Raw genomic sequence first — 15,230 nt, forward strand, 5'->3', positions numbered from 1 at the left:
TGTTATGTTTTCGTGGTAAATTGACCCTTTTATTAACATACAGTGTCTTTGTCTCTTTTAATGTTTTACATTTGAAGTCTAATTTATCTGATATTAATATAGCTACTCCTGCTTTTCTCTGGTTGTTGTCTGTGTGAATCATCTTTTTCCAACCTTTCACTTTCAGCCTATTTTTGTCCTTGTGTCTAAAATGAGCTTCTTGTCAGTAGACAGCATATAGATGGGTCCTGTTTTTTAATCCATTCTGCCTGTCTATGTCTTTTTATTGGGGAATTTAATCGATTAACATTTACTGTTATTACTTACTGTGAGAGCAGTACTCTACCACTTTGTCTTTGGATTTTATATCATAAGTTATTTTTTTCTCTTTCTCCTTTTACCCTTCCAGATAGTCTTCATTTCTACACTCTTCTCCAGACCTCTCTCTTCTGTCTTTTCCTATCAGCTTGTACTACTCCCTTTGATATTTCTTGTAGCGCAGGTCTCTTATTCACAAACTCTCTCAGTGTCTATTTGTCTGAAAATATTTTAATCTCTCCCTCATTTTTGAAGGACAGTTTTGCTCAATAGAGAATTCTTGGTTGGCAGTTTTTCTCTTTCAGTATCTTAAATATATCATACCACTGCCTTCTCACCTCCATGATTTCTGCAAAGAAATCTGTACATAGTCTTATTGAGCTTCTCTTGTATGTAATGGATTGCTTTTCTCTTGCTGCTTTCAGAATTCTCTTTGACATTGGACAATCTGATCAGTAAGTGTCGTGGAGTAGGTCTACTGGGATCTATTCTGTTTGGGGTATGCTGCACTTCTTGCATCTGTAATTTTATGTCTTTTGTAAGAGTTGGGAATTTCTCAGTGATTATTTTTCTATTATACTTTCTGCCTGTTTTCCCCTCTCTTTTCCTTCTGGGACACCCACAACACGAATATTCGTGTGCTTCATTTTGTCATTCAGCTCTGTATTTTTCCATTCTCTTCCCTGTCTATTCTTTTGTATGATTTCAAGTGTCCTGTCTTCCAGTTCACTGATCCTTTCTTCTGCCTCTGCAAATCTATTGTTGTATGTCTCCACTGTGTTTTTCATCTCTTCTATTACGCCTTTCATTCTGTAAGTTCTGCCCACTTGTTTTATCAAGCTTATGAATTCTTCTTTATGGTCATCTAGTATCTTCTTTATATCCTTTATCTCTTTTGCCATATTTTTCTTCAGCTAATTGATTTGATTTAGGAGATGTGTTTGAGTACCTTTAATTAGTTGTTTGAATTCCTATATCTCAGTTGAAGTGTTAGTTTGTTCCTTTGGCTGGTCCATATTTTCTTTTTTCCTAGTGGCTTGTTATTTTTAGCTGTCTAGGCATCTGATTTTCTTGATTATTTTATTCTGGAGCTCATTTTCACTGTTTCACCTAGGGTTTTCTTGTTGGTTGGCTTTGTTCGCTATCTGTCTTTGATGTTCAGTTCAACCTATTGTAGACCTCTAACCTAGCTTCTGTTTAGCTGATCAGAATTTTTCACCTTTTGGCTTTCTAGTTTTTGCTCTGCCTCTATGTAATCTTTTTGTGAGAGGGTCTCCCCAGGTATGATTGACACTAATCAGATTTTCCCAGTCCAGACAGGCCCAGTCTCAGGAAGAGGGTATGACGTTTCCCTGAGAATGAGACCCTGAAAGTTGTCAGACCCTCCTGTGAAGCATCTAGACTCTGTGCTTTTCCTATCCTGTCCAGCAGGTGGCGACTGTCAGCCCACAGCTACCCACCAGTGTAAAGAGGTGCCACAGGTGCCTTTAATTCTTTGCAGACCCTGTTCCTGCCAGGGGCATGGCTGACTCAAGCTGGTTTCTGTTTTCCAGCCCCTAGGGTCTGAGTTCTTTGAAGGAGGGCTGCCACTTGAGCTGGACCCCACCCCTTTTGTCTTAGAAATTATGCCCTTTAGGGAATTGTCTCTCTCATCAGACTCATTGCTTTGTCTCTCAGACCTACCTTAGCTGCCCCCCTTTCCTGGGTCTGGCGGCCAACTGCAAACATCTGAGGCTTTCTGTAAAGAGCTACTTAGAATAGTTACTGAAAAAAAAAAAAAAGAAAAAAAAAAAGAAATCCCCCCCCCCTTTTTTTCTCCTAAGAGGGGCTCTGCAAATTTTTTTTTTTTTTTTTTTTTTTTTTCAGAAATCCCCTTTTAAGGCCTTTCCTCAGCCCCCAAGTTTTGTCAGTCCCAGTAGGGACTATTTAAAGATACACCCTTTAGGCTATTATCTCTTTCACCTGAATAGTTACTCTAAGGTTTAATTCCTCCCTTGCCCCAGGCAGTTCTGAAGCAGGAGCTCTGATGAGCTATTGAAGAGTACAAAGATAAAGAGTTGGAGAGCAAGAAAAGAAAAGAAAAGAAAAAAACAAAACAAAACCTTTTCAGAGCAGATCCCAGCTCTCTGGGTTTGCAAATGGTAGCCTGAATTGTTATCCATTTCTATGTGCCCCCTTTTCTTGGAGCCAGCCCTTTTCCAGTATCCTGAACAACTCCACCTCCAAAAGTCTTTTTTTTTTTTTTTTTTTTTTTATGTTAGCCTTGCCTCCTCCCTGTTGGGCAGAATCCCCCAGGTTCCTTTTCTGCCTGCTCTTGATTTATCTGTGCTTGGAATTTTTATTCAGCAGTCCAATTTGTTAATTCTGCAATTGGGGCTAGGTGGAGCCCCCCTCCTTGCTCCCAGCACAGACTGTTTCTTTTTCCTCCAGGCAACCAGCTCTAAGACAGTCTGCCGTGCCTGGGGGGAAGGAGGCCAACCCTCTGGCCGGGGAAACTTACAGGTCTTTGCCACAATCTCTGCCATTCCACCTCTTCCAGACTAGAGTATGATGTGTGACTGGTCACAGAAAACCCCAAAACAGCTGTTCCACACAGTTCCTGACTATTTATCAGCTGCCCTAGACAAGTAGCTAAATTCCATACCTCACCACTCCGCTATCTTGCCCCACCCTCTCTCTCTACATGTGTCTTTCAGTGACAATCTTTTTTTCATTTCCCTTAGGTAGATATCTAGAAGTGGGATTGTTGGGTGATTGGTCAACTTATGTTTAACTTTTTAAGAAAAAATCTATTTTCCAAAGTGACCATATTATTTTCCATTCCCACCAGCAGTGTATGAGGGTTGTTGTTTCTCCACATCCTTGAATGGCTTGATCCTTTTGTAATTATTTTTTTTCCTTTAATCAGGTGACTAGTGATTTATAGCATCAGCATTCATTGCATTTTAGGAAAAATGAAAAGCTAAAAATGAAAAATTAGGAAGTTTTTCACTTTAGTTACCTGGACTGGATTTAACAGGATCCTAAATTCTCCCAACAATCCTTCTCCCATGTTAGTTCCACTACGAGAGTTGGCCAGGATTATTAATGGGGTCCAATGCTTTCCAAGCTTAGAGGCTAGCTAAAAAAAAAAAATGAACATGAGTGAAGAGTTTACTAGGAAGATAGGAAGCACTCACTTTTCCATGATAACAGCATTGCTATAATATACTGACAGAAAAATAACTAAACCAGTATCATCAATACAATATAAAAATCAAAGAATTCTAAGACTGGAAAGGGAACTTAGAGATGATTTAGTTTAACCTCCACTTACTGTATAATTCTCTTCTACATTTTTCCAGATTAGTCATCTAACATGTGCTTGAATACTCATTAAAGAAGGAACTCACTTATTATGTAGTCCATTCCAGTGCTAAATCAAATCATTAGAAAGTTTTTCCTTAAAATTGAGCTGGAAGCCTGTCTTTCAGTAGCTTTCATTCATTGTTCCAATTTTGCTTCCTGAAGCAGTTCTTCCATAGAACTGCTGTACTCAAAACATCTGAAGCACTGTGTCTTGTCGCCTAGGCTCTGTTACAAATTCTTTCAATCATTCATAGAACGAACAATGATTTTCTCTGATCTCTTACCTTTGTTGTTGTTTTCTGGCCATATATTAGTGTATTTTAATGTGTACTTTTTTTTTTTTAAGTGGGGTACCCAGAATCAGACTCAAGAATCCAGATTTGTACACAGTCCAAAGTCAAATGAAGTTATTATTGACCATAATCTAGCACTTTCTTTCCTCTTCCCCTCTTTGTAGATGTAACCATTAATGAAGCTATTCAATTGTTTTACTCAGTGAATCTCATCCCTTGAGACCTCAGATTGAATTCAATTACATAAGGAGTTGTACATTAAAAAAATAAAAAAAAATCTATATAATAACATTAAACTCAGAGTTAATTTAAAATTTAAAAATGCTTTCTTTCTTTGCAAAAATATTGCAAAGATACTTATAATACAAAAACCTTAACTTGGAAAGGTACATTTTAATGTTAAGATAAAAAGTTCAACTATTTTGGCATATTCAAGGAGACAATCAATCTGCAAATCTTTATAATCATTCTTTTAAGAGCTATATAAAGACAGAAAAACATTTGCATAGTTTCTTACACACACACACTGCAACCTGTTGCCAACAGTTTTAATGTTCCACATTATTTGTGGGAACATCTAATGTATAATGTAAACTTTTCTCTGGGTATCCTATGTAAAGTTACAAAAGGGAAAATTCTAGAAAAATATGTGAGGAAAATCTATGTTTCTTTTTACTGACAATAGTCAGAATCAGATGTTGTCCCCAAAATATGGATTCCTGGAATCTACCCTTGACCTATAGAATCAAACATGGGGATGGAAGTGGCTCAGAAATCTGTATTTTTAAAAAGTTCCCCAGTTGATTCAGATGCAGGCAGTGATTTGGAAACCACGAATAAAACATTTCCATTTTCCTTATAGACACAGAACTCAAGAGCCAAGGTTTGTGACACAACTCTAGGAATTGGGTAGGGTTTTATGGCTTAAATAATGGCCTTTTATTTTCCCCTTCCTCCTGACCTTTTATCTTAGTTTATTTTATCCCAGGCCCTAATTCTTCTCTCTCTCTCTCTCTCTCTCTCACACACGATTTTCTCATACACTGACTTAAGTAACTTTCTAGAAATAGATTACAGAAGAAAAACAAACTCTAATTACCATTTCATAATCTGTTTTTTTGTCTTTACGCATTTGATTAATGGAAGTTAAATAACTTGGTGGAATGATGAGATTTCTGAATTCTCCAAAATCGCACTTTTCATTCTTTAAGCTGTTTTTCATGCATTCATCATGTACTGTATTCTGACACCAAATGCACCTGAGGGAAGGAAGAAACTAAGACAATAATTAAATTTTAAACCATAATCTGTCTGAGAATAAAGCATTTTTGTAAAAAACAAAAAACAAAAAAACCCACAAAAACAAGAAAACAGTAATTTCATTGTGACTGAGCTTAAAATCTGGCAAATAAGAGAAATGTAACTGTACTTGTATAGTAAAAATAGAGTAATAAGGTTTGAACATACTTGGCAATTTAATTTAACACTGTTTCTTAAACTGCTGGGGATCACCAATATCTTTTCAGGGGGTCTGTGAGGTTAAAATAATTTCTATACTACTACTAAGATGTTATTTCACCCTCATTCTCTCAACATTGTACAGTGGAGTTTTACAGAAAAGATATGTGATATTGTAACAGACTGAATGCAGAAGTAAACATGTGAATCTAGCTGACTTTCATTAAGCCAGAGAAATGTACAAAATTGTAAATCTATGCTGCTCTTCTCAGTAAATCTTCCTTTCTTTTATTTTCATAAAAATACATTATTTAACATGTAATGAGTTTATTATTTGAAAAATAAATAAAAAATTTTAAATTTCAGTTTTAACTTAGAATAAAATAAGTACCCAATAGATATAATCCATACAAACAAAAGGTGGTCTAGAACAACGGTTTGATGTACAATTTACTTGTGCTTTGGTTGAAATAGGCTTGTGCATCCTGAAGTTCTTACTGCTCAAATGCCCTCCAGGCCACGGGCCCCTGAAGAGTTATTCAGGGTCCAGTTTGAAAATCTCTTAATTTACAATCATCTGTCAACTTCTATTTAGTCAATAACATAAGTAAAATAGTCAATTTCCTCCTGGTAGTTAGTGCACAAATAATTTATAGATTTGTATTTGAAATACAGAAAGAAAAACATTTACATTCAGATTTATCTCTACGTTTGGACCTATGCATTAAACAAGTAGGGAATATTGCTGGTAAAGGTTCCTGGTTTCTGTTATTAATGTGCCAAGTATGTAATCCACTCACAGCTAAGATATTTCTGGCAAAAGCAGGCTGAGAGAAAAGGGTTATAATTAGTTTGAATTAAAAAAAAAAAAAAGAATAAACACTCCTGGGCCCCAAGGTCAACTTTCTTGACCTCCTATTTTAAGGTTTTTTTTTCCTGTTGGATGTTCAGATTTGTCAAGTAATTACTGCTATTTACTCAAGAGTGCTATTAACTGCTGAACGAAGAGCTGTCTGCATAAACTGTTAAAGAGAAAACTGAAGTCACTTGCACAGAGATCTTTGTTGACACTTGTTTTCAAACTAAGCTTGGGAAACTACAGCTGAAGTATAATACCTCCACATATTGTGCTATCATTAACTTGAAAACAGTATATTATTATTATCATTAAAAATAATCTGAAATAACACCTACTGAATTAATTCACAATGGTTTCCTCCGGCAACAAAAGTAGGACTGATATTATTACTCTAATATTCTTTCATATTGCTTGAGCTTCTAAAAATCAGAATATATTCATGAACTTCTTGCATAGATTTTAAAATTGTATTTTAAGTAAGATAATACCAGCTTATGCTTGTAAATTTAGAAAATACAGAAAGACATAAAATAAAAATCATCCAAACATAATTACTCTTAACTTTTTGATGTACTTATTTTTTCAGTTTTTAGTACACTTATGTATTGTTTTTCAAAGTTGGGACTATGATACACACAAACACACACATATCTGAATACAGCTTTTTTTTCCCACAGTGTATCATGAATATTCTCCCAGGCCATTAAGTATTTTTTTTAAAACATGGTTTATAAAAGATGTAGAACATATATTGTGGCTATTCCACAATTTATTTAACCTTTCTTTTTTTAAAAAAAAAAACACATTCGATTGTTTTTTAACTTTTGGAAGGAAAAACAACATGATGAACAACCTTAAACATATATCAGAGTATTTTCTTGGAATCTTAAAAGTCAAGTTACTGGGTCAAAGGACCTGCATTTTCCTAAGGTCCTTGATATGCCTGGCCAATTTGCTTCTTAACACTGAAGGAAGGTGTCCATTATATTTAACATTTGCCAATAATGCTTATTATTTTTCAAAATTATTTCAAAAATTTTCATTGATAATCTGAAAGGTGCAAAAGGTATTTTGTTGTTTCAATTTAGAGGTCTTTGGTCACTAGATGAGGTTGAGTATTTTTTGCCTTCTTTTTATGAATTCATTCATGTTTTATATCCGTTTTTCATGAGGTTTTAACAAATGCTTGTACTTTTTACTTATCTAGGACATCAAACTCTTTTCTGTCATATTTCTTGCAAATATTTTCCAGTTTTCTCGTTTACTTTTTAAAAGACGTAAGTTTATTTGATAGTCAGATCTAGATATCCCTTTGTGATTTGTTCAAATGCCTTTAAGCTTTAAAGTCCTTTACCATTTCTAAATTAGAAAAATATTCAAATAGAGTCTTTTCCCCTCAGATTCAGTTTTCATATTTAGTATCTTTAATTCGATACTTCCTAACCCTCTGGGGTCATAGATTATAGCATCTCATTAAAGTGTCAGGCTTTTCTGGATGGTTATCTATCTAAGAACCATCAGGTTAAGAATCCATGCTTTAATCCACTTAATGCATAATGTGATTCTAACCTTTTGTACACAGAAAACTACAAAACAGTGCTAAAAGAAATCAGAGAAGACATAAAAATATGGAAGGACATTCTGCATTCACGGATTGGAAGACTAACATTAAGATGTACATTCTATCCAAAGCAATTTACAGTTAATGCAGTCCCAATAAAAATTCTAACAGCCTTACTTACAGAAAAGGAAAAGCCAAAATCAAATTTATATAGAAGGGTAAGGAGCCTTGAATAGCCAAAGGCATCTTGAAAAAGAAGAATGAAGCTGGAAGACTCATATTTCCTGATCTTAAAACTTGTTACAAAGTCATAGCAATCAAAACAACATGGTACTGGCATGGGGACAAACATAGACCAATGGAATTGAACACAGAGTTCAAATACCCACCCTCCCATTTTATGACCAACTGATTTTTGACAAGGATGGCAAGTCCACTCAACTGGGAAAGAATAGCCTCTTTAACAATTGGTACTAGGAAAACTGGATCTCTATGTGTAAAAGAAGGAAGGTGGATCCCTATCTCACACCATACACAAAAATCTACTCAACATGATCAAAGACCTAAATACAAGAGCCAAAAACTATAAAATGCCTAGAAAAAATATAGGGAAGTATCTCCAGGACCTGTGTTAAGCAATGATTTCTCAGACTTTATACCCAAAGCACAAGAAACAAAAGAAAAAATTAGATAAATGGGAACTCATCAAAATTAAAAACTTTCATTCATAAAAGGACTTTATCATGAAAGTAAAAAGAAAACCTACACAGTGGGAGAAAACATTTGGAAACCACATATCCAATAAGGGTTTGCTATCTAGAAAATATAAAGAAATCCTTCAACTCACAACAAAAGGACAAACAATCCAATTTTAAAATGAGCAAAAGACTTGAACAGACATTTCTACAAAGACCTACAAAGGGCCAAAAAGCACATAATAAGATGCTCAAAATCATTAACCATTAGGCAAATGCAAATCAAAACCACAAGATACCATTTCATACCCACTAGAATGGCTACTATCAGAAAAACAGAAAATTACAAGTGTTGGAGAGGATGTAGAGAAATAGGAACACTCATTCATTCCTGGTGGCAATGTAAAATGGTGCAGCTGCTGTGGAAGACAGTTTGGTGGTTCCTCAGAAAGTTATGTATAGAATTACCATATGACCTGGCAATCCCACCTTTAAGTATATATGCATCAAACTTGAAAGCAGGGACTTGAACAGACAGTTGCACACTGATGTTCATAGGGATATTATTAACAATAGCCAAAAGTTGGAAGCAACCCAAGTGTCCATCAACAGAGGAATGGAAAAACAGAATGTGGTATATACGTGGTAGATACACAGTAGAATATTATTTAGCTGTAAAAAGGAATGAAGCTTTGATACATGAGACAACATAGATGAACCCTGAAGAAATCATGCTGAGTGAAATAAGCCAGACACAAAAGGACAAATACTGTATGATCTCACTGATACGAAATAACTCGATAAGCAAACTCACAGCGTCAGAATCTAGAATACAGGTTACCAGGGGATGGGGAGCAGGTGGGGTCTAGGGAGTTGAAGCTTAAAATGAACAGTTTCCATTTGGGATGATGGAAACGTTTTGATAGTGGATGGTGCTAATGGTAGCGCATCACTGTGAACCCAATTAACAGCACTGAATTAAATATATGAATGTGGTTAAAAGGAGAAATGTTAGGTTGTTTATATGTTACTAGGATAAAAATTTAAATAATCCAAAGATCTGCACAATACAGTGAACTCTAAGTTAAACCATGGACTGTAGTCAATAGCACAATTATAAAAATGTGCTTTCATCAATTGTAACAAATGTATGACACCAATGCAAAGTGTTAATAATAGGGTGGCATATGGGAACCTTGCATTTTATGCATGTTTTTCTGTAAACACACAACTTCTCTACTTAAAAAAACAACAAAAAAAGATCTAATCCTTTTTTTCCCTCAAACAGCACTTGTCCTAGCATGATTTATAAAATTATCTTTTCTATCCCCTCTATTGTATAACACCACCTTTATCATTTACTAAATTCTCCTAAATTTCAGACAGATTATTTTTAACCAAGGTGATAGCTACTATTGGCCTGTGTTCTGTAAAGGTAAAGCCAAAATGCTTACTATTTATTCAGTATTATGCTTTTCCTTAGAAATACCATTTTCAAATATTGAGATATTGTATCCTTTACATTTTGTAATTAGTATTTAATTCAATCTATATTTAAAATCTAATGAGAAAATAAGAAATTATTAATAATGTTTTTATACCTTAGTTTTAGCAATCATGTCATTGGGTAATTGCTTATCTTTATTTTTCCCTTTCTGTTTTCCCAACTTTTCATTTTGAAGAATTTCAAACCTACAGAGAACTCAAAAAAAATAAAAATAAAAATAGTAAAAGGAACATCCTTAAACCAATCTTTCACTCTGATTCTTAATTAAAATTTTCTCCCGTGTTCTTTCTCAGTATGAACTTGTTTTGCTAAATCATTTGAAAGTCAACTGCAGACATTATGACACTCCATTCTTCAACACTTTAGTATCTCCTAAAAACAAGGATAGTCTTTGTTCTTTAAAATGTCTTGGTTTTTTTTTTTTTTTTTTAATTCAGTTTTATTGAAATATATTCACAAGCCATACAGTCATCCATGGTATACAATCAACTGTTCACAGTATGATCATATAGTTATGCGTTCATCACCACAATCTATTTCTGAACATTTTCCTTACATCAGAAAGAATCAGAATAAGAATAAAAAATAAAAGTGAAAAGAGAATACCCAAACCATCCCCCCATCCCACCCTATTTGTCATTTAGTTTTTACTCCCATTTTTCTACTGATTTTTTTTCAATTTTTTAACTTTGTTTATCAAAAAATTAAAAACAAACAGGCAAACAACAACCAAAAAAACCCCACATTTCAAACAAAGCAATGGATTAAGGAAAACAAATAACCTAAAATAACTACTTTGCTTCCAACATGTTCCTACCATACCCCAAGAAAATTAATAAACCATGTCCAAACAGAGGAGTAAGAAAAACAAATAATCTAAAATAACTACATTGCTTCCAACATGTTCCTATCATACCCCAAGAAAATTAATAACCCCTAAGAAAACAAAGGAATAAGAGAAAAAAAAAACCTAAAATAACTCTATTGCTTCCAACATGATCTTACTATATCCAAGAAAGTTTACAAACCATAATCATTTCTGAGCATTCCCATAACATTGAGATTACCCTCCATAGTTTATCTGTTCTTATTAGATTATCATTCCCCCTCCACTAATTGGTATCTCTAGGTCCCCTACATTCTACAGTATAAAACATTGTACATAAAATGTCTTGGTTTTTAAACTTCTTACAGTGAACATCGATATGCCTACCACCTACATTCTAGTGTTAATGTCTTACCGTAACTGCGTTATCACATTTTTATCCACCCATTAATCCACCTTATTTTTAGTCCATTTCCAGGTAAACTGTAGACATAAGAATGCTTCCTAAATACTTTAGCAAGCACACATACCAATACCTGGGGTTCAACATGGTTTATAGGTTTTTTCTTTTAATGTAAAATTTACAATGAAACGTACAAATATTAAGTACCATTAGCTGAGTTTTGACAAGTGCACATATTCATTAACTCAAACCTTTATCAAGATGCAGAAAATTACCACCACCCTCAAAAGGTCCCTCATACGAAAATATGGAATGACTCATGAATTTACATGTCATTCTTGTTGAGGAGGACTGATTTAAAAAAAAATTTTTTTAACAAGGTTAAAAAAATGCTGGCAACACTGCTTATTATTTTTTCTGAAAACAGTAACTGTTCACAATAGCTTTCTTCTTTTGTATGCTGGAGGAGGCAGCTGAATTACATATGTAGCTGAGATAGTCATTTCTGAGATTTACAATCGAATGTGGTCGGCAAATTACAAACAGGTCAGCCCCTGATTTTGTAAATGAAGTTTTATTGGAACACAGTTACAGCTGTTAATTTACATATTGCCTATAGCTGGGTTTGCGCAATGGCAGTTAAGTAATTACGACAGACATTACCATCCACACAGCCTAAAATATTTACTTTTCGGCTCTTTATGGAAAAAGTTTCCCCACCTCTGCTCTAGAAGAGAAATCTGGTATCTTTTATTGTTTCAGATAATGAATGAAACAAATAAATGCATGCCAAGAGGAAAGAGAAACATAAAATTTAAGATCAAAGCCAAGACTAAAGTGTAATTACCTTCCGAGAGTCAGCAGCTTTCTTTCATTAATCACAGTGTGTGTGTGCGCGGAGGTGAGGGGTGATGGTGGTGGCAGATGTATGGAAAAAAGGCCTTGCAAATTAAAAAAACACCTTAAGTTTTCTTAATGAGAGACAGAAAGTTACAAGGAACAAAGGTTTATTTAATAAATATAATGAACCCTTAAAAATATAACCTAGTTCTGTACTTTAGTCGGAAGAGAGTTGAGAAGGAAAAAAGGTAAGGAAGGAGTGAGGCTATACGAGGTGCAGAAACGCAGCAGAGTGTTGGAGGGTAGGGGCAGGAACACAGAGAAAAAGAGGGAAAAAATCTACAGGAAAAGCAGAATGTAGCACAGTGCTTAGCACAGCTGAAAACTGGATACTGAATGAATGAGTATAAATCACTTATTCTGCAGATGTTAACTGGGCTGGAGGCTTTAAAATCAATCATCACTTGTCATTACCACCCTTGAAACGCTGACTTGTTGACCAAACACTCTTCAAAGCTCACTTAAAAACGGACTTCCCTGAGAATGTGATGCAGCCATGGAAGGAGCCCCCTCCAGATAAAATCTAGAGAGGAACAGTCTGGCCTGTGTTTCACAGGTTTTAAAAAGCTATTTTGTTTCTTCTTCCAAAATATGTCATTCCTACAGAAAGTTAAGCAGACTGCAATCCTGCATAGTATTACTGACTAAAAAAATTAGCTTAGAACACTAGAGAATATGTACAACTTCAGGATACTGTGCTATCTTCTCCTGGGAATACTTAACACTTCCTAAATTTCAGAGACAGTTTCCTCCGTGGGGGGCTGGGTGGTGGTATAGAACTCTGGGAACAGACTGCTCAGTAATCTGTAAGAACAAGCTAATGAGGCAAAAATCTATCATCAGAAACATTCATTGTACTCAATGGGAAGGACACAAAATTGAAGAGAGAGACTCATGTTTTTAAAGGGCAAGAAAGATACATAAAAAAGATAATAAGGTTCTCCAACTTCAGAATTCCCTTCAGGGCCTGTTAAAGCACAGATGCTGGTCACCAGCCAAGTTTCTGATTCACTGGGTTTGGGGTGGGCCTAGGGTCATCAGATAAATAGGGGATGCCCAATTAAATTTGAATTTTAGATAAACAATTTTTTGGTATGATTGTCCAAAATATTGCATGGGACATATTCATTCTAAAAAATTATTTATTGTTCATTTGAAATTCATATTTACCTGGGCTTCCTCTATTTTTATTTGCTAAATTTGGCAACCCTAGAATTTACATTTCTAACATGTTGCCAGGTGAGGTGATGCTGCTGGCCTGGGGAACCTTACTCTGAGAACCACTGAGATACAGGCTATGATGGCATTATCAAGAAGAAAAAAAATGGGGCTCAGGGGTTGGCATGGAAGGTCAGGCAAGGGTTCCTGGAGGAAAGGACATGAGATGGTCATTAAGGATGACTAGAAGCTAGCCAGAAGAAGGGTACTTTAGACAGAGAGGAAAGCCAATTAAACAAACAAAAAACAATGTGATTGTGTTTAGGAACCATGACCACCTTGATGCTGCTAGTGCATAAAGTTTAATGCAAGTGATGGTAGACAAGATGGAAAGGCAGGGTGATCTGCAGGGCACGCAGGACCTTGCATGCCTCGTCAAGCACTTGGATTGCACCCTGTAAGCCCACCAGTGTAAGTGATGGGGGAGCAAACGAAGGTTTAAGCTGAGCAGACTAGATCACATTTGTATTTTTAGAAGATCATTTGGGTGAAAGATCGGAAGCATTAAGATTATTTAAAAAAAAGGAGCATTGCTTGGAAGCCATTTTTACGTAATTCTGCAGACACAAAGAAGGGAAGGAAAAATAACAATACTCAATTTGTATCTTCTTTCCAACTAATCCCACTTCTCTGACTAAAGCTCACCTCAGAGAGTTCTGTAATTTATGTATATTCACCAGTAACCTAGTTCTCACAGATGCCAAAAGGACAAAGTATAAAATTTTAAAGTTCCAAATAAAAATGAATGGCTCTGAACTCTGTATTGCTTAAAACATATTATTTAGAAAAATAATTAAGTCTCTAAACCTGATAACATGTAAAATATTTGAAAAACAGGTGTTGCCCCAACAGTGCCCATGCTAATTTTTTAAAAAAGTTTTTTCTGCCAAAAATAATCAGAAGAGGTAACTTGCTATCTAGTAGCAGCTTTTTATTTCAGTTCTTAAACATGTTTGGGGGCCTTAACATGTTTCTTCTCAGAAAACACAGAGTAAACCCATCACAACGAGGATGTTCAGACTTGAGGCCGAGACAAGGCTGGGTGTTACAGTATTCCTAGCCCTGGGCTTGGAGTTAAAAATTATGGCAGCCACTACTATTTCACCACTGAATGGACCTCAGGAACCTTACTTTCTGAACTGTAAAATGATGATCTGCAAAGTAGCATCCCCTTCTACCAATCTCTGACATAAGCAAAGACATCTTTGCCTATTTTCAGAGAGTATTTAAGAACACAAACGTGTTGCCCAATATGTATGTATAAGCCATTAAAATATTCTTGGTTCTATCAGGGTCAATATAATTACCACATCATTGATCTAAAATGTTGAAAGACCATGTGGCAAAAGGAATATCCCGATTAGTATCCTTTTTGAATATATTTCATTATGGCAGCAATACTTGTATGAGCAAAAGATATCTGAAATGCTGTTTTGGAATAACCCTTGTTTACGCCATACATTCACAGTACAAAACCGAGGATCAATCAGTTTTGAAGTTCTAGGGAAAAGCTGATGTTTCTACACCTTATTTCCCCCTTTGTAGAATGGAGATAACAGTAGCAAAAGCTACAACATATAGTGTCCATGAATCACACAGCACTTAAGAGACCTCTGGATGAGAGTTAACAGCCAAGTGTTATTACCCCAAAGAGCAGACTGGCTGAGGAGCGGAGGCTAAAAGCATTATTTCAGCAAATGACTCCTCGCAAAAGCTGCTCCGCTGGACAATTCTCAGGATATTTATTAGCTTGCGTCCTCGAGATGGGCAGTTTAGGCCATTTGTAGAGCTCAAAGTCGGCCTCCACACCCACCCTATGCGATCCTGACTCCCGCTGCGTGTTCTGGGACTTAACAGTACCCCCG

General features: G+C 35.5%; 1 protein-coding gene across 6 annotated transcripts in view; it reads right to left on the reverse strand.

The window, feature by feature from the left end:
* The window catches only part of DGKE (diacylglycerol kinase epsilon), a 42,109-nt gene that overhangs the window by 25,615 nt on the left and 1,264 nt on the right, over window positions 1-15,230 (reverse strand). For all 6 annotated transcript variants that reach the window (XR_005212730.1, XM_037809418.1, XM_037809420.1 and 3 more), the window contains 2 exons: window positions 5,038-5,197; window positions 3,299-3,418 (listed from right to left, as the gene is read on the reverse strand). Coding sequence is in view for 5 of the 6 variants with exons in the window: in XM_037809418.1 (XP_037665346.1) it covers window positions 3,299-3,418; window positions 5,038-5,197 (280 nt within the window). In the remaining variant the exon portion in view is untranslated. The remainder of the gene's footprint in view (window positions 1-3,298; window positions 3,419-5,037; window positions 5,198-15,230) is intronic.

Source organism: Choloepus didactylus, chromosome 18 (genome assembly GCF_015220235.1).
Source record: "Choloepus didactylus isolate mChoDid1 chromosome 18, mChoDid1.pri, whole genome shotgun sequence".
Lineage (NCBI taxonomy): Eukaryota > Metazoa > Chordata > Mammalia > Pilosa > Megalonychidae > Choloepus > Choloepus didactylus.